The sequence below is a fragment of the Hippocampus zosterae genome, chromosome 2 (assembly GCF_025434085.1).
Source record: "Hippocampus zosterae strain Florida chromosome 2, ASM2543408v3, whole genome shotgun sequence".
Taxonomy (NCBI): Eukaryota; Metazoa; Chordata; class Actinopteri; order Syngnathiformes; family Syngnathidae; genus Hippocampus; species Hippocampus zosterae.
Window position 1 is genome coordinate 33633610 of NC_067452.1, and position 23859 is coordinate 33657468.

The following is a 23859-nucleotide window of genomic DNA, read 5'->3' on the forward strand; positions in this document are numbered from 1 at the left end:
TGGTGCAGTGTGATGTGAATTGAAATATGATTTACAAATAATTTTTGTTTGTACAAAATACTCAACAGAATAACCACAACTTCAAATACTGAGCTACTGTGATTTTTGAGAAATTAAGACAACACAGCTTGGCTTTGGAATGTGAAATGTCAACTAGCTGTGGAGAGATGCTGGTCTGCTGCTGGACTACTGTCCAGGTGCCCCATGGCCAGCTCGAAAGAAGCAGCACTGTTTGTTTATATACAGCTTTTACTCATACGTCTCTCTTTAAATGCCCACATGTGTGCACTCGTTTTCCCTGTGTGATGTGCAACACCAACATATGGCAGAGCAATATTTGAATTTCCACTCAAGGAATTACAATTAATGATTATGAATAAACAAGATATAGTTTCATGATTATCGTGAATCAAAAATCACCCACTTGTACAATTCTTCTAACCACTCCAGATCAGGAAGCTCCTCTGCTTCTTCATCCTTCAAGTCATCCATCTTCAACTCATGCTCTTCCTTGCCTACAACAACAAACACATCAAAATTGAATGAAAATATGCTATCAAAGCTACAACAGGTCGTAAAAATGGCTGGGAATAACAGGGTACACATCCATAGATCCATTTTCTAATCTGCTTCTCCTCACGAGGGTCATGGGCGTGCTGGAGCCTATCCGAGCAGTCTCGATCAGTGAGCGGGACACACCCTGAACTGGTTACCAGGAATAGAATCCGATGCTCACTTTTGAATGTTCGAGATGTGTTCATCATTCATCAGTGTTTATTACAGTGGTTCACTAAAGTTTGCAGTGTACAATTACAGCTGTTTCCCGTGAGTTCTTTTTTTTCTACGAGATGATTGCATCTCCAGTCCATGATATATGTATCTAAGTAACACTCACCATCCGTGTCCTCATCAGAGCTAAGCTGGTCAGTTGTCTGTTCACATGTGTCAGACGCCACGTCCCATTCACATCCATTGTCCACCTCTTCCATGTTCTTTTGAAAGAAGAACCTGCAAACATTCAACGTGGCTGACCTTTCGTAAAACTTTTTACAGTGTGTTACAGTATATTCACTTGTTCGCACATATTGAAATACATTCCCATACTTGCCTAGCGAGAGTTAGTCGAGGAAGCGAATTCGTTGCTGTGTTGTCACAAAGCAAACCCCTACATGACGTTCGAGGGAACGTTATCGTTTACGTTCTTCGTTACAACGTTACTAATGTACCTCAAGTCACATAAAAACACGATATTCCCAACTTACCTCACTCAACCTGACCGTTCTTCCGTCTTAACGTCGCTCTCTCGACTTTACTTTTTTGTTTGTTTTTCCTTTGAATAGTCAGCCATGTTTGGGGGTTTCCTCGGAAACAGGGGAAGCCGGAAGTAACCAATTCTCCCGCCCTTGACACAAAGCTGACAATGACAGGAACTTAATGATGCTAATGACATCTATTTTAGAACGTATGTCACTTTCATTTGATGGTGGCCAACATTGTCTTCATTTTCATGCTAGTCTGTCTTGTTATTAAGCAAATTCTAATACATTCAATGTTTTGTGAAACCAATGGAGATAGATAAAGATTTCGTTTTGTAGTTTTGTATTTCCCCGTGAGTTCAACCACAGTACATAACTATTTCTTCTGAATTATGTGTTTTGAAATTAAGAACAAAGCTAGGTGAATTAGTGGTTATTCAGGGTGTGCTTGTATGCCACCTTTCGCCCAAAAGTTGTGGGATATGCTCCTGAACAGGTATGGCTCAGATTTTTTTTCTCCTGGGCCTAAATGGGGGCTTGACTGATACAGTGTGTGATGAGTGTATTATTCAAGTATTTAACAAAGCAATGCAGGACAACACGGATGTAGCAGAAGATTCAGACATTTTTCAACACCTGTCTGAGGCACATCAATAAAATCAGATGGCAGGACATGATCTGGAATGAAAGAATTGAGGGACCGAGTAACCAGTGGCCAAGCAGGAAGTGCGGATGAATTAGGGGTGGATCAGACACACCCTGAGGAAGCCAGCATTTGGCATCACACGCCGGGCCCTGACCTGGAACCTGCAGGAGAGGAAGAAGAGAGGCCAGCCTTGCAACAGCTAGAAGTGTGACACAGAGACAGAGCTAAGACAACAAGGAACTGCAATGAGGTGGCCCAAAAAGCTCTGAACACAGTGCGATGGCCTATGCTCACTGGGGCTAAGAGAGCGAGACAATATCAATATCATTCAAGCCATTCAAAATGAGGATAGAAATAAGGACCATCGTTTGGTTCAGTCACTTCTCATTGCATAACATAAATAGTCCCATCTAAAATACATTCTAATTTTTAATAGAGCAATGAGACTCTTTACTAACACTCAATGTCATACCGCAGTGTTATTGCTGATATTTCTAAAGCCACATTCAGCAGAAAATGTCTGGACTGCTTGAGAAAGAAGGATAATTCTGTGAGCTATGCAAAATCTTTTGTTCCACATGCCAGATACTGTCCCTATCTGATGAAGCTCCACTGGAAAAAATACTTTGACAGTGCATTCTAGCCGATCGGTATCGAAGCCGTGCAGTTTTCTTCGTTTGAGAGCGCCCCTGTCATCCATCCGCCCATTTTCTATACTGTACTCATTAGGGTCGCTCACTCACGAGGGTGACTTGAGCGCACCCCAGCTGACATTGGGTGATACAATGCCATTGAAAAAGTACTTGCCGCCTTTCTGATTTCTGCGTTCTTTGCATATTCATCACACAGTTCATCAAACCAATTTGTACTGTATATCACACAGAGACAACCCAAAGAAAAACAAAATGCAATTTCTGAATTCCAACTTAATTTATTTATTTAGACACACATATATATATATTTTTTATAGAGACTTTATACAATCAGAATGCTGTCCGGATAAAATTCAAATTGTCTCGTCGGCTTGGCTATATCTTGTCTAGTCATATGAACATCCAGCCAACTACAGCATTAAATTGTAATGGTGCAAAACCAGACACCATATGACAAAATGGGAATGTTTTGTGTATTTACCCGGATATTACATCATGCTTTATGATAATACTGTATCCTAAAGTCCCATATTCGTGTCCATGAGGCCAGATTGAATGTGGTGTTAAGATGCCAAGTCAGGCAGGGGAGAACAACAGATTAGTGAGTCTCTCTCTCTCTCTCTCTCTCTCTCTCTCTCTCTCTCTCTCTCTCTCTCTCTCTCTCTCTCTCTCTCTCTCTCTCTCTCTCCCTCTCCCTTTCTCTCTCTCTCTCTCTCTCTGCCTTGTGTCTCTGTCGGGTGCTACAGAACAGGAGGAGGAGGCTGCACTGCACTGCTGTCTGATCGGTTCGTTGTGGTTTGGAGCGGGACTTTTGTTCTTTTCCTCCAGTGCGCCTTTCCCTCGGACAACATGGTGTCATCGTCATCATCATCATCATCACCATCAAAATCAGGACTATTGCTATCCTTTTCATCGGCATCAGACACGCACTTTTACTTTGTTGTCCCTCGCGTCACCGGATCATAAGAAGATCTCCTTTAAATCACATTTAAAAAAGCTCCAGCGTCTTTTTCCACAGAGGAGAAACTTAGATTTCATTGGTTGTTATTTCGAACACGTGTGAAGATGGATCTGTCAAATTTCCTGCTCAGCACTCTGGCTCTGCTCCTTGGCGGAAGGGATCTTTTCACCAGGTGAGATCAGCAGTGATTTGACTTCTTACAGGTGTCCAGTTATATTTGAGCTGATGTGCGAATTGTTTGCTGCTAGTACGTATGGCATCAATAATACAAAAGGGGTGAAAAGTTGGACACAGCCCTCTAGAAAACAATAGGAACAGCAGCAATATTAGTCAGCACCACTGTATGTGGGAGAGGGGGGGGGGGGGGGGGTGCAGATGAATAAACTATAATCACGCATGCCCACACATGAAGATAAGATAAGATATCCTTTATTTGTCCCACACTGGGGAAATTTACAGTCAGATTTCAGAAAGGAAACCACAAGGAAGGGAGAGGGAAAAAAACCCACGCTCGAACTATACCATGCACATAATGTGAATATGTACATAATGTTGAATGTGAGCAAAGAATAAACATAGGCAGCAGCATTGTAATAGCTTTTATAAAATAGCTACCGGTACATTAAAACATTGCATTGAAAATCAACATTGGACAGAATATTAACTGAGATTACATGGCTGTCTTTGATAACTGGGTATGTGACTGTTCATCACTAACCAACTACATTCACACTACCGGTAATTTCAATGAGTCAACTCACACCTGCCACAGTTCAAAGTGCCTCTGATTAAACCCAAATACACTTCAGATGCTCTAGTAGGCTTTTCATGACATCTTTCTTGCAGAAGTCTGTGGTTGAATGGTTGGCACAGTGCAAAGGGATCTAGAGTTCAATGTCGGCTCCGGCCTTCCTCTTTGGAGTTTGCATGTTCACACCCATGCCTGAGAAGATTTTGTGTGGGTGCTCCGGTATCCCTCCACATTCCCAAAAGATGCATGGTCGGTTCGTTAAACACTCTAAATTGTCCCTAGGTGTGATTGTGAGTGCGAATGTTTTTTTGTCCATGAAGTCTGTCTATAAAGTCTAAATGTGAACAAAACACAAGACTAGGCAGCGATACTATACACACACAAATGCAGGCATGCACACACATATGTAATTCTAGTTCCATTTGACATACAGTACTTTGTATCGTATTTTATAATAACTGCAATTTGTATATTTAATTTAAGTCACTTGCCCAAAAGCACCAGCAGACTGCTTTACTTCTGTGCTCATGGACTCAATGACACTATTTGCATAATACATATGCATAGGAGGAGGTGACTTGTTTGTTATGGAGATGAATGCCGAATGAGGTGGGCAGGTGCACACGTATGTTGTGGTTCACAATGTCACTTACGCTCACATATCCGGGCCTGGTCAATAGGGGTCAAACATTATGTGATGGAAGAGGAAAAAGCCTCTCTTCTGTAAATAGCCCAGTGGAGGTTTCACAACTTCAACAGTGTGCTCAATTTTGAAATAACCAGAAGCTACCCTGGCCACCAAAATAAATCCCACCAAAGTGTACTGTTTATAATGTATGTCTCGCTATGTAACATATTTGCAGCTATTAGCCTGAAAGCTCTGAATGTAACCTAAGTGATATATGGTAGCTGCAAATGCATTATAATGATCAAAATAGTACACCTTGTTATATGGTGTCTCATAGTTTTGTTTTTTAAAAGTGCTTTTAAAATATACCTTATCTTGTCTCGTTGGATGAGAAAGCGTGTCAGTGTTTTATCAAAAAGTGTGCTATTGGTCTCCAGCTATATAATTCAATCAGTTTCTCCATTGGAATAGGTAGGTGACATTAATCTGTTCAAGCCACCTTCCCAAAAAATAAGAAAACAGCATCTCTTGGGAGAGAGTTGTTTAGGCTGCAATTTCTCCAAATGGTCGAATCGTGTATTGTGTGAAGGCAAGATGTCAAATTCAAGGCCTGGGGGCCAAATCCGGCCCGCCATATCATTTTATGTGGCCCGTGAAAGCACAGTATGTGTGTCAATTTGCACGATCCTTGCTAAAATCTATCAAAACTAGTAATCCATTATTTATTTATTTTATTTTGTGTGTGTGTGTTAAAGTAAAAATGCGAAGACGATGAAACGTTTTTGTGGTTTCACTGTCATAATGTAAGATGTAACTCCAAAGTGGCCTGCGACAAAAATTGGATTGGATTGGATACACTTTATTGTCAAATGTACTGTATGTGTAACATACAGCAAAAATGAGTTTGACACCCATGTGTTAAGGTGACCTCAAACCTGAAGCTGAAAGCTAGCTCAGGTTTTTTTTTTTTTTTTGAAATCAAAACACTGTTTTTGGCTCCTTGGCTGTGAACTGTCAGTTTGTTTTTTTCCCCCTCTCACTCTCTCTGTATCTCGTCACTGTATTATTTTCTTATCAGTACAATGCAAAGTGTAGGCTGTGCTTTTTCCACCCCGCTGTGTGTCAGCTCTCTTGCTCTCGGACACTCACGCTTAAAGTTGCAGCCTGCCCGCATCACTAAAACCGCCCACCCATCTGAGAAAATAATGACTCTTACTCCATTTCACCAAAGTTGCTTGCGGGTAAAGTCAGGACTTTGGCACCTATTGCTATGCCAGTTGTTTTTTAACGTCTGAGCTGCCAGTCACTTTTCAATTCACCACCCCAAGTCTGCATCTAATAATATTTTTTTCCCTGGATATTTAAGGAATAGTGCAGTTGAGGACATCATATGGAGAGATTATTCCGAGCACTTCATCCACATTAAATCAGTAGAGTTCATCATCATGAGTAATAGCGGTAGACAGGCAAGGACGTGTGATTTCTTTGATCGATGTCAGTTCGAGATGAGCATATGATGGCACTTTTTCTCATCGTAATGGCAGCATTGACAACTTGCAGAGCCAAGAGATGCCTCGGTACACCGGAATTGCTAAATTACGAGACAGCAAAGAGCATAATATCGGATTAAACATCAATTTAACAGTGACGATAACAATCACTGGCAGGGGGTGACCTCACAGAGAGAACCATGAAATGATCACTCGGAGTAAACTGCTGTCAGCTATTCCACTGATCATAAAGTTGATACGCAATATTTGGCAAAAAGCTTTTTGATTCATGTTTGTTGGAGTCAATTTGTGTCTTCTGTGTTCTTCATGAAATAATTTATCTATCGTACAGGTATGTGGCAAAGTTATGGCAATAGGTGATCGTTTAAGTTTGGGTATCAGGGAAGAACCAAATTCCTAATCATAGTCTAGAGCGGAAAAAAAGTGAAACCCTGATATGAAGGAACTAAGGTCCTAACCCCTTCATACCCGTAAATTGCATAATTTTTTTTTAAAGCTGGTGTCACCAATAAACTGGCAGAATTTCAATGCAGCACAATACTGTTTCATCAAGTTCCATGTTGTCCATAACGTGACAATACGTCGGTAGAAAAAAATATGTTTCCTGTGCTACCTTCTGTGCCCATGATTTACCTCAACACGATTAATTACTGTTATGTCCTGAACATGTCTACCAGACGACTTTAGTAAGTTGAACCAGAAGTTGGTTGGTTCACTACAAACTACCATGCTTCACATTTTTTTTGGAAAACTCTTTCTATTTATTCTATGACAACCGAGTAAGATACGTGTCAAGCATATTGTCCACTTTTATTAGTAACATGCGGACAATGATCATTGTAGCTTCAGCTCTCTACATACTTGAACAATTTCCGTTGATCAATATTCCGCAGCAGCAGATTTAATTGAAGCGCTCAATGACTTCCTGTATGTTTGCAAACCTAAAGTTGGACTACAATTACTGCTACTGGTCTTTTCAAAAATGGTGCGACGATTATCTGCACAACCGTCATAGTATTGGATTGCACCACTGATCACTTTATCTCTGTTTGAAGACTCTGCACATTGTCGCACAGCTGTCATTGGGTGGTACTACGGCACAATGGTACCCTTACATTACGGAAAGTCTTTCAATACTACAATGTTACGTCTTTGTTTATCATATTTGCTTGTTATTGCAGTACGAGCGTAGCCTGTATTATTGAAATACGAGCGTAGCCTGTATTACCGGAGACAAGTTCCTTGTGTGTTCTACATACTAGGCCAATAAAGCTGATTCTGATTCTGATAAAATGGATCGATATATTTATTCATACTAGTTTCATGCAATATTTGTTGTTGCACGTCAGTCAGCCAGATTTCACAATTCTGCTGCAGACACTTCATATTATGTGTAGCGAACAGCTAATAAGTTGCAGCGTCCTTGCGATCCTCAAATGTAACATGGCAACACAGTTCGCTATTCGGAGGTCATTTTCCGCTTAAAATTGATCATTCGTACCAGTTTTTCAACTTTTTTTTCTCATTTTCAATCAAGAGCCCAATTTTCCACTTAGACATTCTTAATTAGCCCAAGATTCATTGTATTGGCTGTCGACCATTCCAGGGTGAACTCTGCTTAACGCCCGAATGAGGACAAGCTATATCAAAAATGCATGGATGGATGGAGTTTCCCTGCAATCAGACTGAAACTTTTTTTTTGTCATTGTACATGTACTAACTTAGATTTAAACCTAAAAACACTCCAGAGGAACGTTTGAAGACTCTAACTTTATGCTTTTCATGTGAGCTTTTCATACATTTCCCTCTTGCAGAAGCAAACAAATATCCTACCGTCAACAAATCCAGTCTTTGTAAAAGATAAATTTCAGTGTAAAAATGTTATTTGTATGTGCTGATTTTATTGACCTTTACGAGGTCAATAAATGTAATGCCAACATCTGAAATGTTGTAAGAGCACTTATTTAGTGTACAGATTGAAATTGAAGCCATTGTTCTTTTGTCAATAAATTCAGATTTAGAATAGAAGAAGATTCTAATCCACGTGTACACCTTATTAAGGCTTTATCTGGATTTATAGAATTTGATCATTTATTCATCTGCATATTACTGAACTTAAAAAACAATTAAATTTAAAGGTCGTTTCCGAATGAGGATCAGGGGCCTGCTTCTGTGTTACTAGACGTGCCACCGTCTAAATCTAATTAGGTCTCAAATCTTTTGCTGCGTATCAAATTCATCCAAAGATGTTGGCTGACACACAGACATGGGTGAAGATCCAGGCCTTGAGAGAGAGGAAGAGAGGAAGAGAGGAAATCAACTCTCTGAATTGTTTGTCATGGATGGAGGGGTGCAAATGTTTAATGCACCTCCCCTGGGGAGCAATCAAATGTGCAGCCCTGCACGTGTCTTTGAAGACCATCCACATATATTCAATTTTAGACAGCTGCACAGTACCAATCAAAAAGTTTGAATGCACTTTCTCATGCTATTAAATCGTAAGTTGTCTCCAATGTTTGGATGGATACACTGTAGCTGGTGTACTGTCTACAACTGTATCACAATACCTTTCAGTGTAAATCTGGGGCCGTTGGGTAACACGTTTTCCCCATTGCATTAGGCACTCAGGGGTAGAGGTGGCTTAGATCCTGAAAATTGTGCTGTTCTCATTTTTGTTTTCACATTTTCATACACTATTTTGTTTATTTGTGACAAATTAATCAATTGGAGAGTTTAATGTGTTTTGTTCATGTTTAATTCTGAAATTCTATCTATCTATCTATCTATCTATCTATCTATCTATCTATCTATCTATCTATCTATCTATCTATCTATCTATCTATCTATCTATCTATCTATCTATCTATCTATCTATCTATCTATCTATCTATCTATCTATCTATCTATCTATCTATCTATCTATCTATCTATCTATCTATCTATCTATCTATCTATCTATCTATCTATCTATCTATCTATCTATCTATCTATCATCTGCCAAGCTAGCTAGCTAGCTAGCTAGTTTATGCGATGAAAACACCTTGCGCTGTACTGATGTTCATGTTTGTGTGATGTATTTCAAAGTTTTAATAAACTGCAAAAACATGCCCAGCCATGACTTCATTTTCGCCAGAGGTTGAACTGCACTGTATTTATTTACAAAGTTGTGTGAGTTTGGCCAGACTGCCAGGCAGTTCAACTTCCTTTTCCCTGATTGCAGATGAGTTGTGCAGGGAATTTCGTATGCCTCTATAGTGCACCAAATTTTTTACTGAAAAAAAGAAGTAGAGTTAGAAAAGCCCATTGTCAAACCTGATTCCTATTCTTTACTCAACTCAACTGTATGTATAGAGCACTTTCAAACAGCCATCGCTGCATACAAAGTGCTGTACATGGAGCAATTAACATGTACAACAAACAGTAAAGCAAATCGTTAACAAAGATGGTAGAAAGCACCGAACAGCAAAATCAAGAACAAATCTAAGTCATGCTGAGTTAAATGCCAAAGAATGCAAGTGAGTTTTGAGGCGGGTTTTTAAGATGGGCAGCGATAACACAAACCATTCGTCAAGGCGGATGGCAATGTATTGTATATTATCCTAGCAAATTCTTAAAATTTAACATCCCCCCCAAAATTTTCACATTCCAGTTTCCCGACAATTGGAGTTAGTCTTTATTATGTGTCGATGAGAGGTATAACAATTAATCAATAAATTTGTTTTGTTGTTGTATGAATTAAATGATTAACACATTAATTACCGTAATAATGATTGTTGCCACTGTTTAATGTCCAAATATCCAAATGCTCATAATTTCACCCTCTCAATAGTAAATATTATGTTATTTCTGCAGTCCTCCATGAAAGTGGACTGTTTATCTTTGTGTTGAATCTAAATAAAACTTTTTTTTTAAACTCTTTATTTTTAACTTTGTTAAACAATGTTCAACATGTTTGCCATTTTTCTGGCATGTTCCCTACCAAATCAGGAACTGAATCATAATTAATTCACGTTCCTGCATTTTCTACACTGCCAATATGATATTCGCTTTTAAATGAAGAAATGGAAATGTTATCGTGTTTTTTAAAATCCAATTTATTGATTAATAAAGATTAATCAATGATTAAATCATCGCTATTTGTAGTCCATGTATCAATAATGATGAGCTAAAGTAATGATACAAATGAAATAGCTGCCGAAGGTAAACTACGTGGCTTATCGAGGCAATAAATACATTGCTAACCTAATATCATAATTGCCTTGGTTATTTCTGACTTACTGTAACAATATTAAGGAAAATTACCAATCAGTTTGGTACAAAGTGTATTTTCTTTACGTCTCTGTAGACTCTCAGTCACCCAGGTCATTGTAATCATCCATCCATGCATCCATCCATCATCTGAGCGATTTAAAGGTTACATCAAGACAACTGGACTCTTTTTGTCTGTTGAAGTTGTTGTGTTTTTTTTCTTGCTTTAAAAACGACATTCGAATATTGCCAAGGCAACTATGCTCTTCGGCTAAAGAGTTGCAGTTTGAAAGACTGGGATGTTTTTGCTCATTGCAAGCTCATCTTGGCACGCGAGGGCTGACTGAAGCCTGTTTGACTTTGTTGTTTTAAAAAATTCCTGTCAAGGAAAAAGAAAAACTTGCTTCACTTCCACATTTAGAACTGACCGTTTTGCGAACACAATCCAGTGACGCAGCCATTTAATTAATTTTCACAATGATCCCATTTAATTCAGACATGGCAGTGATTGCCTAGCTAAAAATACCGCTACTGCTCATTGTGGGAATGATGGGATGAGTACCGTGGAGCTGGTTCATGTGGATGAATGGTATCAAATATGCTCTAATAACAGTTGAAAGTCACGCTTCTGCGTAGCTGCAGGTGCAATGTTGGGAAGGTGAATTTCATCAAATGTTATGAACAGAGGTCACTGTAATGTTTTGTCTTCAATCAATGTCTCATGCGTCTATTTCTCTGCCAATGCTGCCACGGGATGCTGTGCCCATGATCAATGTCAGCCTCATGTTCGATTCCATTTATTTTCTGCAAGTTGTCCTGTATCAAAGTCAGGCTTGTTGTGAAAGGTCGTCGTATTGAGTGAAAACTCATTATTGAATATGTGCCTGTCATGACAGGGTGGAGGAGACTTGACATACTGTCAAGTGCAAGAGGATGCAGAGTGTGCTGTTTATTTGCAGCAGACATAGCGCCCCTCATCTCAGGTTTACAGTTTTAAAATGCAAAACTGCCACCTAGTGGTTTTAGGGCCGTAATGCTGCAAGAATCCCTGCACTCAGTGATGCTGTGTTCTGGATCCAATTGCACACCGATGGTGCGCCAGTGCCTCAGGACAGCCCCTTTGAAAATCCCACCCAAACTCCTGTCACAATTCTCTGAGTGGCAGACAGGATTATTTTTATTATTATATTTTGGGCAGAGGAGACTCTTCCGCACTCTGAGATGGCTGTGTAAAAATTTGCAAAGAAAACCAGCAAAATGGGATTGAGAATTATCATGAGAAATGATTTGAACAAACAAATAAAAAAAGACAACGCAGAAAGCACAACAGCTGAAACAAAAATCGACCCCCTGGTGGACGTTTCAATGATTTGTTTATAAAACAAGAAGAAAATTAATTGGATTTAAAATTTTCTTGGATTTTTTTTTGAAGATGAAGGACGAGACTTTACAATACTGTACTGATAATATAATCTTTGAGTGCATATCTCATTCAGCAAATGCTTAGCTTCCAGAATAAAAAATTAATCATCATAGAAAAAGAACAACAATTGCTTGGAGAGTGTTTTAAAAAGCAGAAAAAGAAACTATTATTATTATTATTATTATTATCAAAAATAATAATAATAATAATAATATGCATATTATTTCACTCCAAGATTTATGGATTCAAAACATGTTCAACGTACACATCTTTAATAACAGGTACATACAGCAAGTACAGCAAATTTAATGAAACAAAATGATGCATTGTGGTCTTAGAGTATGATAATAAGGACAGACAAACCAAGAAAAAAATTATGAATGTAAAAGAAAAACTTGTAGATTCTTACAAAGAATTTTATATGTAACAAATTATAAATGTTCAATGAAAGCTCTATAACATGTAAAGTTAAATATTTAAATTCAAAGGCATTTTTGAAAAATTCAATGAGGAAAAAACCTGCTATTTGAAATATATACAAATATACAGTATATGCATATATGTATCTATTAACTATGGAAGCATTAGAAAAGCATTAGAAAAATATACTGTGTCGTATGCATAGTTCTGACACAGATCCTGAAAGGAGAAAAGTCCAAAAAAAGTGTAATGCTAAAAATAACAACCTCAGCTTTATTTTATTTTACTCTTGCAAGCAACTTTTAAATGTGTGGCTATATTTGACTCCTCTTTCACAGAGGACAGAACTATTAAACTGCTGTGTTTGCTCTTTTTTTTGTCACCTTCAGGGCCATGCTGAGTGACATTGGGGACTATGTAGGTACAGACATTGAAATATCCTGGTTACCTAACCTGGATGAGCTCATGAAGGGCTATGCCAGAAACTTTCGCCCTGGGATAGGAGGTGAGTATGAGATCTACTGCTTGTGGCATTGGCTCACATTTCATCCCCTGACATTTACAGCCATCCTTAGCATAATTTAACCTTAGCTACACGAAAATGCATTTAAAAAAATATTGTCGTCATTATTTAGTGAGATGTTGTAAACCTACAGTATTTACTAGATGTAAATAACAAAAAGAATAAGCTCCACACGGTGTTGTTGATTTAGGAACAATGCACTTTGCTAAGAACGGCTGCAAGATGTGACCCATCCAATGACCACACGGATAGATTTCTCAATCTCACAGCTTAACTCAGTTGTGCAAAGGTGAACATGCAGAGCGTGTAATGCACAATGACCATCATCATGCAGCATCTGGTTCTCAATGCGGATTGGTGGATGGAAAATCAAATACTGTATTTGTCAAAAAACAAACAACCCCCCCCCCCCCCCCCATAAAATCACCGTGCTTTGTATCATGAAACTGAAATAATATTCATGCTACCAAGAATGGAATGTAAACAAGCGAAACAAGGATGCGTTATTAGGATGGTCAATGTCATCTCGTGTCATTCATATTGTAGTATTTCTACATTTGTGAGTGTCATATTTATGCTGCGAGTGACTTAAAGATTGATGCAGTTTATTGAAGGCTCACCGCTTCGTCGGACTAGAAAACATTTTCAAACCGCGGAACCTCTGCCGTTCCCATAGGAACTGCTTCACCTTCTTCTTCCTCGCTTTTCCCAAGTGGGGGTTGCCTTCTCTAATTGAGTCACTGACAAAGTGAACAGGGGTAGCTCCATTTTTCTCATTTTGCAGGAGAGAGAGATTTAAAGTTTTATGACTGCAGCAAAATCTGGGGGATTTATAGCTCGTCTATTTATATGGCAATGATCATTTCTTCTTGATTCTTGTTTTTGGATTTTTATTTTAATTTTTTAATGAAATTTGAGTTTTCCTTTGATTTGGGCATTCTGCAAAAAAAAAATCTTTAAAAAAAATCATGATTTTAGACATGGATCATAATGGACCTTCAAAAAGGTTTTGTGCCACACTAGGTTCATCTGAACATCTGTGAAATCTGTCAAAAATTCACGATTCAAGATGAATAACATAAACTTATGCTAACATACGAGTATACTCTACTCTTACCCTTGCTAAGGCATTGCTGTACTTGCTTTCTTCCATCAATCTATTTGCCTCACTTACTTTCTGGGATGTTTTTGTAGCGGTGAAGTTCAAGCACTAGCAAAAAACCCCAAAAAAACAATAAAAGAGTGCTTCATTTTTCAATTGCACCTGATTAAAATGTGTCCAACTAACACGTTATTCTTTATTTTTGAGGGAAACCACATTTCAGTCACGTGCAACCGATGCACATGGTGGAATTGAGTAAATCCAAAGGATCTTTGTTTCTTCAGTGTGGGCAGAGCTATCATGGAAAGGGGAGTTAGCACATTGTTGCACTCAAGAAAGTACCAGCCCCTATACGTCAACACTGGAATAATAATAATAATAATAACAATAATAATAATAATAATAATTATTATTATTATTTTAATTATAATAATAATAATAATAATTATTATTATTATTATTATAAGGATGCATTATATATATTTGCTTCTGCACTTGACAAAAGTTAAATTCCCCCAATCTAATTGTTAGTGGCTCAATTTGAAGGCTCATTTCCATAGAAGCATTGGCTTCTATACTATATGCACTTTGTACTCGAACTATATGTCTGCACATTTTCAGCAATTATCTTTAAACATATATAATGTATTTCACTTTACAAGGTCTTTGAAATCCGGCATAAGCATGAATCCACATTGCGACCGTGAAGCTTGCATGCATCACAACACCATAAGCTCCTCTGATGACCTTGACAAGCACAGTTTAGTAAACACGGCATTATAAATAACCCCAAAGCGAACATCCAATATCTGGCCAATTGAGTTTGACTTGCCATAAACAATTTCCAGAAGGAAGCTGTTGAATGGTGGGGAAAGGGCCATGTATGATTCCATATAATGTTCAGTCTAAATGGCCTCGATGTTTATGCATCACTGAACTCCCCCGCTAGTTTATGCCCTCGAGGCTTGCAGGCGCACTCCATGCTAATCATATGGCAAACTGCAGAGTGAGAACCCCGGCCGTGTGTGTTTGTGCGCGTGTGTTTGTGTGTGTCGCTATACTGTATGTGTGGGTGTGCATGAATGCCAGCAGAAGCTTGCCCCATGTGAGCCCATGAAAGCTCAGTGGTGTTTATGATGGCTCGTGGTGTGATGCGCCACTTAGTATGGTTCAACTGGATAATGCCTAATCTCTCTGCACCGTAGGAGTGTGGGAGATGTGGGAGGAAAATAGACGATGTGATGTAGCCGTGCGTGTCGATGTGTGTGTGCCTTTCTCTTCTCACGTCTCCCACTGCAGGTCCGCCGGTGAACGTGGCCATGGCGATCGAAGTGACAAGTATTGATCACATCTCCGAAGCCAACATGGTAAATTTGAGCCTTTCCCTCATACGCACAGCAAAAAAAAATAAAAATCAACAGTCCGAAAAGATCACAGATTTGCTATTCTCATAATCCTGATTTATCCCTCTGAGGGGTTGGAAGCAGTTTGTGTGAACACCTTGGACACATTGCTGATTTGTTTCATCACTTACAGCGTTGTGCGGCCAAAAAAAAAAGAAAAATAAATCACATCTGTTTCAAGGACTGCATCCACACTGGGTTTTTATTATATGGTAAATGTGTTTACATGTGCAAAATCCTCTTTGAACAATGATTTAAACCCTTTCAATGCACCCTGTAACCCAGGGGTGTAAAACTCATTTTTGTCGCGGGCCACATTGTAGTTACAGGTTTCCTTGGAGAGCTGTTATGAATTTTGGGAACCCATATAAATGTTTAATCACCTCCACATATTACATATACAGCACACAACAAATTGATGGATAACTGGTTTTAAAATCAGAAGTCAAGAATAATGACAGTTATTGTGAATTACATTTGACAATTTGAAAGTTTGGTTCTGACTTTAGCAAGCATCATGGAACTTGACATGCCTGATTTGCTTTTGCGGGCAACATAAAATGATGTGGTGGGCCAGATCCGGTCCCCGGGCCTTGACTTTGACACCGATGCTGTGACCTGAGAAGCTGTCCACTGGAGTAACCGCTGAACCTGAAAGGGTCAAATGCTGTGGAAAGATATGATGAAACTGGTTGCAAAAATCCGTGCAATTTACCGTGTCGCTTTATTTGTCTTTGAAACCTATTTTGTGAACGTAACCCTCCTGAAAACTTGATAAACTACCAGAAATGTTAAGTAGCGCTTGTTACAGACTTACAGTATCGTCAAATAGCGGCTTACATAGAATGTCCATGTTTTTGCTTGGCTGTTTGAAGCCTTTATTCTTATTCTTTGAGAAAGTTCATTTAATCATAAATGTGCTTTGTAAATTGTTTTTTCTGCCGCTAGTTTGTCTTCAAAGTGTTTATTAATCGCTATGGGACCAGTTTAATAAATGTTAAATAAAATGTTAGCCATTGAGGAAATATAGAGCAAGGGTCACCAACTCCGGTCCGCCACCTTTCCACAACGTTTTAGATGTTTCCCTCCTCCATCACACCTGATTCATTTTTATGCTTCTGCAGAGCTTGCTGATGATCCTATGGTTGAGCCTCTGCTTTAGAATAACATAGATGAAGACACATTCTGCCACAAGAAATTGTCGTCAACAAACTTTATTTGCTTACAATCGCATGCGCTGCACACTGAGCTCATTCGGCAGAAATGCTGTCGTCCTAACCAGTTTCTTGAAACTGTGCTTCTGTGTGTGCCGACATGTGACTGCCTGGGTCTCTTTGATTGTTCAACTCGAGTGAACCCTTCCTGATAGCTCCGTTGGATTGGTAAAACAGTCAACAGACCCCGAAAGCAAAACAAACCAAAAAAAAAAACATCTTTGATGCTGACTGAACTGATTCGTGAGGTGACAAAGTGCAGTGGCTATATCACATGTGTCAAACACAAGGCCCGAGGGCCAGATCTGGCCCACCACATGATTCTATGCGGCCAGCGAAAGCAGCTCAAACATGTCAACTTCCATGATCCTTTCTAAAATGTCTACCAAAATTTTAAATTCTCATATGTAATAAATAAGAGATATATTCAAATTTTCTTGTTACCAAAACCCTCATTATAGTAACTTAAACAATAGGTGGATAAACCGTTATTCTTGACTTCTTTATATGTAGTAACAGCCCTCCAAGGGAAACTGGAACTAAAATCAGGCAAGACAAAAATGAGTTTGACACCCCTTAAATGATCCATCCATCCATTTTCTGATCGGCTTCTCTCCACAAGGGTCGCAGGGCGTGCTGGAGCTTATCTCACCTGTCTTCGGGCAGCAGGCAGGGGGAGGCCCTGAACTGGTTGCCAGCCAATCGGAGTTGCCTAAATTAAGCTTTTCAATTCACATGCTATGAGATGGCACCGAAGCAATACTTTTATTGCCTTAGCTTGAGCACAAAAATGACAAACAGATGAATTTTGAAGCAAATTCCTGTCTTTATTGTACTCCAATAATTGTATAGCAAAGACATTGGTCATTTACATCCATTTCAACAAGTGTCCTTCAATAAATGGTTAAATCGCATCTCTTAAATTAATCTTCCCGATGGTCTGTTTGTTTGTCTGCGGCTGAGCTTCCATGTTTGTGTGTGTGGTTTTTGGCAGGAATACACTATGACCGTGTTCCTGCGGCAGAGCTGGCACGATGACCGCCTGTCCTACAACCACACCAACAAGACGCTGGGATTGGACAGTCGCTTCGTCGACAAGCTTTGGCTGCCCGACACCTTCATCGTCAATGCCAAATCGGCTTGGTTCCACGACGTTACTGTGGAGAACAAACTCATACGTCTGCAGCCCAACGGTGTCATTCTATACAGCAGCCGGTACGAGCAGAATGTTGACCATGAAACCAACCAAATAAAGGAGGCTTTTTTTTTTTTTTGCAGCCTTCAAATGTTTACACTTGAGGAAATGTGAGCGCACCGATGTCTCCTACTTACTGCGCCTCATTATTCATGCCACGAGAGGCGAATAAACTGTTTCTATGGTAACCTGTAAAAGTTTGAACTTGTTCATCTTGAACCGCCAGCAGCTTCTGCAGCAGCACTGCACAACCTCACTACTGTCATCAGAGATGCATACAGTTTCATAATATTTTTACTACAACCTGGTGAAGAAGTTGGGAAAAGCAAATAATATTTTGACGTTGGACTAAATCCTTTTTTTTTTTTTAACTAGAAATGTAAGGCTGTGGCAGTATTCGGTATTTTTGGTGCAAAATAGTGAATAATTTCAAGAAAATTATAAGGAATATGAAAATACTACAAGGTTGACTAATGAATTTGTTCCACCCCGTCAGAATCACCTCGACGGTGGCATGTGACATGGACCTGACAAAGTATCCCATGGATGAACAGGAGTGCATGCTTGACCTGGAAAGCTGTAAGCTGCGCATTCAATGCTTTTCGTGATTCTTAATCATTTCAAACGTGCTGTACTGTACTGAAAAACAAATGATGTCATTGATTAATTGACTTTGCATTGACTTTCATCACATTATAGTAAAATAAATTAAAATATGTCTGTTTTTTTTTAAACCCAAGAAGATCTAGTGAAGATTATTGTTCGATAAAAATGACAGCGTGCTTAATTATTTATTTTTAATCAAATATTTACATCCTATTGGCAATGTTAAAATATGATGGCCTTTATTTTCTTCTCATGGGTGGTGTGGGGAGGAAAGGGGTGTACCATACACCAACTCTGACAGGTTGTTGAAGGATGTGTGTGACTTAGTTGTGACACTCATTTAAAGACAATTCCGAAAAAAAGACTGGATTCGTAGACCCAGGGAGCGCTACATACACACGTCTGGGGGCCCAAGTACAGTATTTGTAATAGATGCTGTGCCATTGGTCGAAACTACTCAATTCTTGGCCTACATACATACAGTTTACAATATTTATCTTTTGTTCTGTTTTAGACGGGTACTCCTCAGAGGATATTGTGTACCATTGGTCGGAAAGTCAGAGTCACATTCACGGGCTGGACAAACTGGAACTGTCACAGTTCACCATCACAGACTATCGGTTTGTCACGGAGATTATGAATTTCAAATCTGGTGAGTCTTCATCTTAGTCGAAGCTTGATTTAAAAAAAAAAGTGTTTTACGCAATATTGTTGTGCTTTGACGCCCCGCCTTTTGAAGCGGGGTGTTCTTTTAATTGAGCTTGCTTTGTGGTTATAGTTTTTACACAGAAGGAATGCATGACGGCTCTCCTGGGGCAGAGCCACATAGGATGGAATAGGAGACAATAACAGCTACATTGTATAGCACGAATGGAATAGTCTACAACACCTCTTAACTCACTCACTCCCAAAGACGTTTTTAAACGTCTTTTCAGACTTGGTCTAGAATTGGCTGGTACTGAATGAGTTAATGGCTTACAGTTTAAAGCTGTGACTCTGCTAGCACACACAAACCACACGCCTGAAAATTCCCCTCAATCAGCATGTCTGACAAACAGCTGAATTTGGACTCGCAAGACATTTTCATAATTGAAAATTACATTGTTCAAAAAAGAAAAAAAGCAATTAGCCACTGGTTGTCCTTTTTTTTTTCTCAGCGGGAAGATTTCCAAGGCTCAGCCTTCGCTTCCAGCTGAGACGGAACCGAGGAGTGTACATCATCCAGTCATACATGCCTTCCATTTTGCTGGTTGCCATGTCCTGGGTGTCCTTTTGGATCAGCCAATCAGCAGTCCCTGCTCGTGTGTCCTTAGGTTGGTATTGTACAAGGCAAGAAAAAAAAACAAAAAACGATTGATTCAATAATTTATTGACAGGTAATAGGACAAGCTGCACAGTAAAGATGATTATTAATATTATTTGTTTTTATTTAATAACTGTAAGTAACGAGGGGTAAGTGTTATGTCCAAAGAACTTTATAGGGTAGGATCCAGCACGCCGGCGACACTCGTAAGCGGCTCGGATGACGGATGGATGGACAGTTTAGTGTTTATAGTGCCTTTCGTTTTCATCTTTGTTAATTAATTTCCTACATGACCTTTTAGGGTTTATTTCAAATTGATTCATTTTGGTATTACTGTTTGGTACAGAAGAAAGAATGTTCAATGGCTTTCAGGATATTGTAGTGTAGTTTACTTTATTACCCAATATTTGTGTGACAATTTTTTAAAAAATAATTGCATTGGATAAACACAGTACTTCATATATTAAAAAAAATTAAAACTAACAAAAAAATAAAGTAAAAATCTTTGTCAAATAAAATGAAAAAGCAACATAAAAAAGCTTTAAAAATAATTGAACTTAAAAAACAAAAGTTAAAACGAAATCTGTCACGTTGCAAGGTGGTGGTGGACCCCAAAAAGTAGGCAGGAGGGAGGAGCAGGGTGTACTTGAAGAAGTTGATAAAACCCAGAAAAATTAATCCAAAACAAAGTCCTAAAAACAAAACAAATCCAAAGTAGCAAACAAAAACCCTGACTGAAGCAAAAAACTATCAATAACACAAACAAGACCAAAACATGACCTAAACATGACAAACATACATGACAGCAAGAAAGAAACAAACAATGACCCGACACCGAGTGATTGTGCTGGGAGTTCTTCTAAAGCTATAATTAGATAACGACCAACAGGTGTGCAGCTGCAGGGAGAGCCCTACAGTGCCACCTGTTGGTCACAAACCAAAACATGACAAGATCAAAGCAAACTATAGTGAGAAAGTTCAAAACTATTACAACCTCGCTCAGGAGCAACCCCTTTCCAACTGATCCCACTTTAGATGTTAGCAGCAGAAATGAATAACTTGGCAGATGCACATTTGACACAAGTCTGAGATCGAGAGCCTTACTGCCACAGCTGTAATCATTGACATATGTTTTATCCCGACAGGCATCACGACCGTTCTCACCATGACCACCCTGATGGTGAGCGCTCGCTCCTCCCTGCCTCGCGCATCAGCCATCAAGGCCCTGGACGTCTACTTCTGGATCTGCTACGTCTTTGTGTTCGCTGCACTCATCGAGTACGCCTTCGCTCATTACAATGCCGACTACAGACTGAAAGAGAAAGCCAAGGTGAAGGCGAGCAAGCTCGGCTCTGAGGTGAGGACTCCGTTCCTGTTCCGTTTTGGCCTCTCGGCTGATAACTGCTGTGGGCGACCTTGGGATTAATGACCAACACAGAACCCGCACTGGCTTTTAAACCGCAGAGCTGACAAGCATCGATGCCACTGACCTTGAGCGATCCTATGGAATTCCAAAGCATGTGAAGGGAATTTAAAAGATTTCCATGTAGGGCGCAAATGAAATGGTGTCATTCTTTGCTAGAAATAAAGTCCTATGCAAATATAGCCCATTCGGATTAAAACCAACAACAGGAAAGCTAAATATAAATCTCAGTATGAATCATTCATGTTACTTATCTTTTTGTATTACTGCTTTTTAAATATTGATCACAATGCAATTGTGAGTGAGTATTTTTCAGGTGATACGTGGTGTAAAACGTTTGAGAAGCACCGATGTACATGATTAAGTATACCTGTTGTGGTCAGAAGAAAAAAAAATTATAAAAAAAAAAACTGCATCCAAATGCAGTTTTTGGTCCCACTGGTTGTATTAAAACAGGCTTATATTAATTTATGGTAACAATTTGAGGAAACGCCGTGATAGCTGATACACGCTGCTGTACTCACCTGCAAGAAGCGGAGCCGTGAATCTGCAGAATCTTAGTACAGTAAATCAACAATTAAAACAGCAACATACAAAAGCAAAGACAGTTTAAGAAAAAAACAATTAATTTAATTGGTATCAGTTCCAGCCAGGGTTGCCTTGATCACCTGCAATGTTTTCACTTACAAGCATTATCAATAATTCAGCTTCAGACTATTTTGTGCTTTCAAATGTCTCCTTGTGTCCTCGCAGTCCATTGTGAAGAACGGCAAGCAGGCCATGGTTCTGTTCTCCCTGTCTGTCACCGGTATGAACCAAGGGGTGGTCATTTCCAACCGCCATAACCGTGCACAGCGTTCCAGCAGCGAGATCCCCGGGGAGGCTGTCTCAGAGGAATCCGAATCCAGTAGGCGGTCCAGACAGATGAGAGAGAGCGAGGAGGAGAAGAAGAAGTGTTGCTCCAAGTGCGTTTGTAAGCCCATCGACGCCGACACCATTGACATCTACGCCAGGGCCGTGTTTCCTTTCACCTTCGCCGTGGTGAATGTCATCTACTGGGTGGCGTATACAATGTAAAAGGGAAGAAAAAGAACACGGATGCCCGATGGCTTTCATCCAGGAAGGACTGTGTACATACGATACCGCTGGAACTGCGCCACATCACTGTTGGCAAGTCATATGCAGCTGAAACACACTGCGGGAAACACAAAAATAACTTTCGAGGGAATGACGTGTTTCAGCCTGTGAAAATGGAAAATGTGGCTTAAGGAACAGATGGGACCTTCAAATCTTAACGCGGATGCGGAATGCAAGTGTGCATCTTCAACCTGCTCGTCCACCTGCAGTAGCGACCCCAGACACACATAGATGATATCCAAGAAACTGTCGCTCGCTTCGACCTGCAAGTGGGCCGTGTGTCATCGTAGCACCACTTGATCAAGGACAACAAGACGAGGTGTTCTCACTACTCTGCATGGCTCTCACTCTCTTCCTGCGCCATAGCCGTCCTGCCCTTTTGCGCCTTATCCCCGTCGTGGTTCACCACCTGTTTCCTTCCAAATTTATTTTATTTTTTATTTTTTTTGGGGCGTCTTTCTGGAACATCTTGTCTCCTTCTAGTTCTGCCAATTTCCTTGCCATTAAAGGACTTCTTTCACCACTGGCCTCAGTCTGCATGCATGTGCAAAAAAAAAACGTTTCAAACTAAATCCACGGGTGTTCGGAAAATGTGTTTTAGATACTGTATATTGCAGTGTTATATAACCCAGATTTAATCAATAGAATTAATTTCACAATTACATAGAGTTCAGTCAAGCAAATACATATTATTATAATATAATCCAGAAAAAAATCTGAAACTTTAGAAGCCACGTGACTGACTGACGATCATTTTGTACCTCGCATCTCATCTAAAATCTGCTTGGGATTGGCTCCAAGTTGGGCTGTAGAAAGGAAATGAACGGATTGATCGACTCGGTGCAATTAAGTTTATATATCCCAGAAACTTCGTTTATTTTATAGTGACGGGTATTTATTGGAAATGCAGTTGGACAGAAGAATGTTTGACAAGGGACAGAAGGAGAACAGATGTGATCACTGTTACATTCCATACAAAATGTCCTTTTTATTCAAAGCAACAAAAATACGAAGTAAAACAAAATGTCATTTCCATATCGACATATATTAAAGCAATTATTTGAAATAACGTTAAGAGTGCGATTTGTTTAATTTTAGCTGTCAATTTTATTTCTTTTCTATTTGCTTTCAAACATTGAGTCCACCACTTGCGTCATGCACTATTTTATTTCTGCATCTGAGGCTGTCTTCTTGCGCTTACCCGAAAGCCACGGTCCCACCCTCATGTGAGCATTTTGGTGCTTTTTGTTATCATGTTGTTATCATTTTAATCTGACAATGACAGTCCATTTATTCTTGCTCTTATTTCTCTGACTTGAGGAAAGCTTTCCTTGTACTTCAGCCCATTATGCCATTTCCAAATTGCACAGCTATGGTCTCCCGGTATGGGTCTTGAATGTAAATTTTACAGTTCACCCTTTTGTGAATTGCATATTTTCACAGTCCACTTTTTTTT

At 39.4% G+C, this 23859-nt stretch overlaps 2 protein-coding genes across 7 annotated transcripts in view; one reads left to right on the top strand and one right to left on the bottom strand.

Moving 5' to 3' along the window:
* Nucleotides 1-1762, bottom strand: part of cfap74 (cilia and flagella associated protein 74) — a 38425-nt gene extending 36663 nt beyond the window's left edge. For 3 of the 6 annotated variants that reach the window (XM_052057332.1, XM_052057331.1, XM_052057328.1), the window contains exons 1-3: nt 1263-1761; nt 896-1165; nt 425-515 (exon numbers count right to left, since the gene is read on the bottom strand). In XM_052057332.1, coding sequence (XP_051913292.1) covers nt 425-515; nt 896-989 — 185 coding nt within the window. In that variant the 5' untranslated portion in view covers nt 990-1165; nt 1263-1761. Of the gene's footprint in view, nt 1-424; nt 516-895; nt 1166-1262 lie in introns of all 6 variants that reach the window. The other 3 variants (XM_052057334.1, XM_052057333.1, XM_052057329.1) reach the window with 2 other exon arrangements.
* Nucleotides 1763-3274: 1512 nt separating this feature from the next.
* gabrd (gamma-aminobutyric acid type A receptor subunit delta) lies at nt 3275-23472 on the top strand. The gene is made up of 9 exons (XM_052057376.1): nt 3275-3688; nt 12887-13002; nt 15422-15489; nt 17734-17954; nt 18431-18513; nt 19055-19192; nt 19698-19853; nt 20989-21200; nt 22020-23472. Exons 1-9 carry the CDS (start codon nt 3621-3623, stop codon nt 22341-22343), a joined length of 1386 nt encoding a protein of 461 aa, XP_051913336.1. The 5' UTR covers nt 3275-3620; the 3' UTR covers nt 22344-23472.
* The last annotated feature ends 387 nt before the right edge of the window (nt 23473-23859 follow it).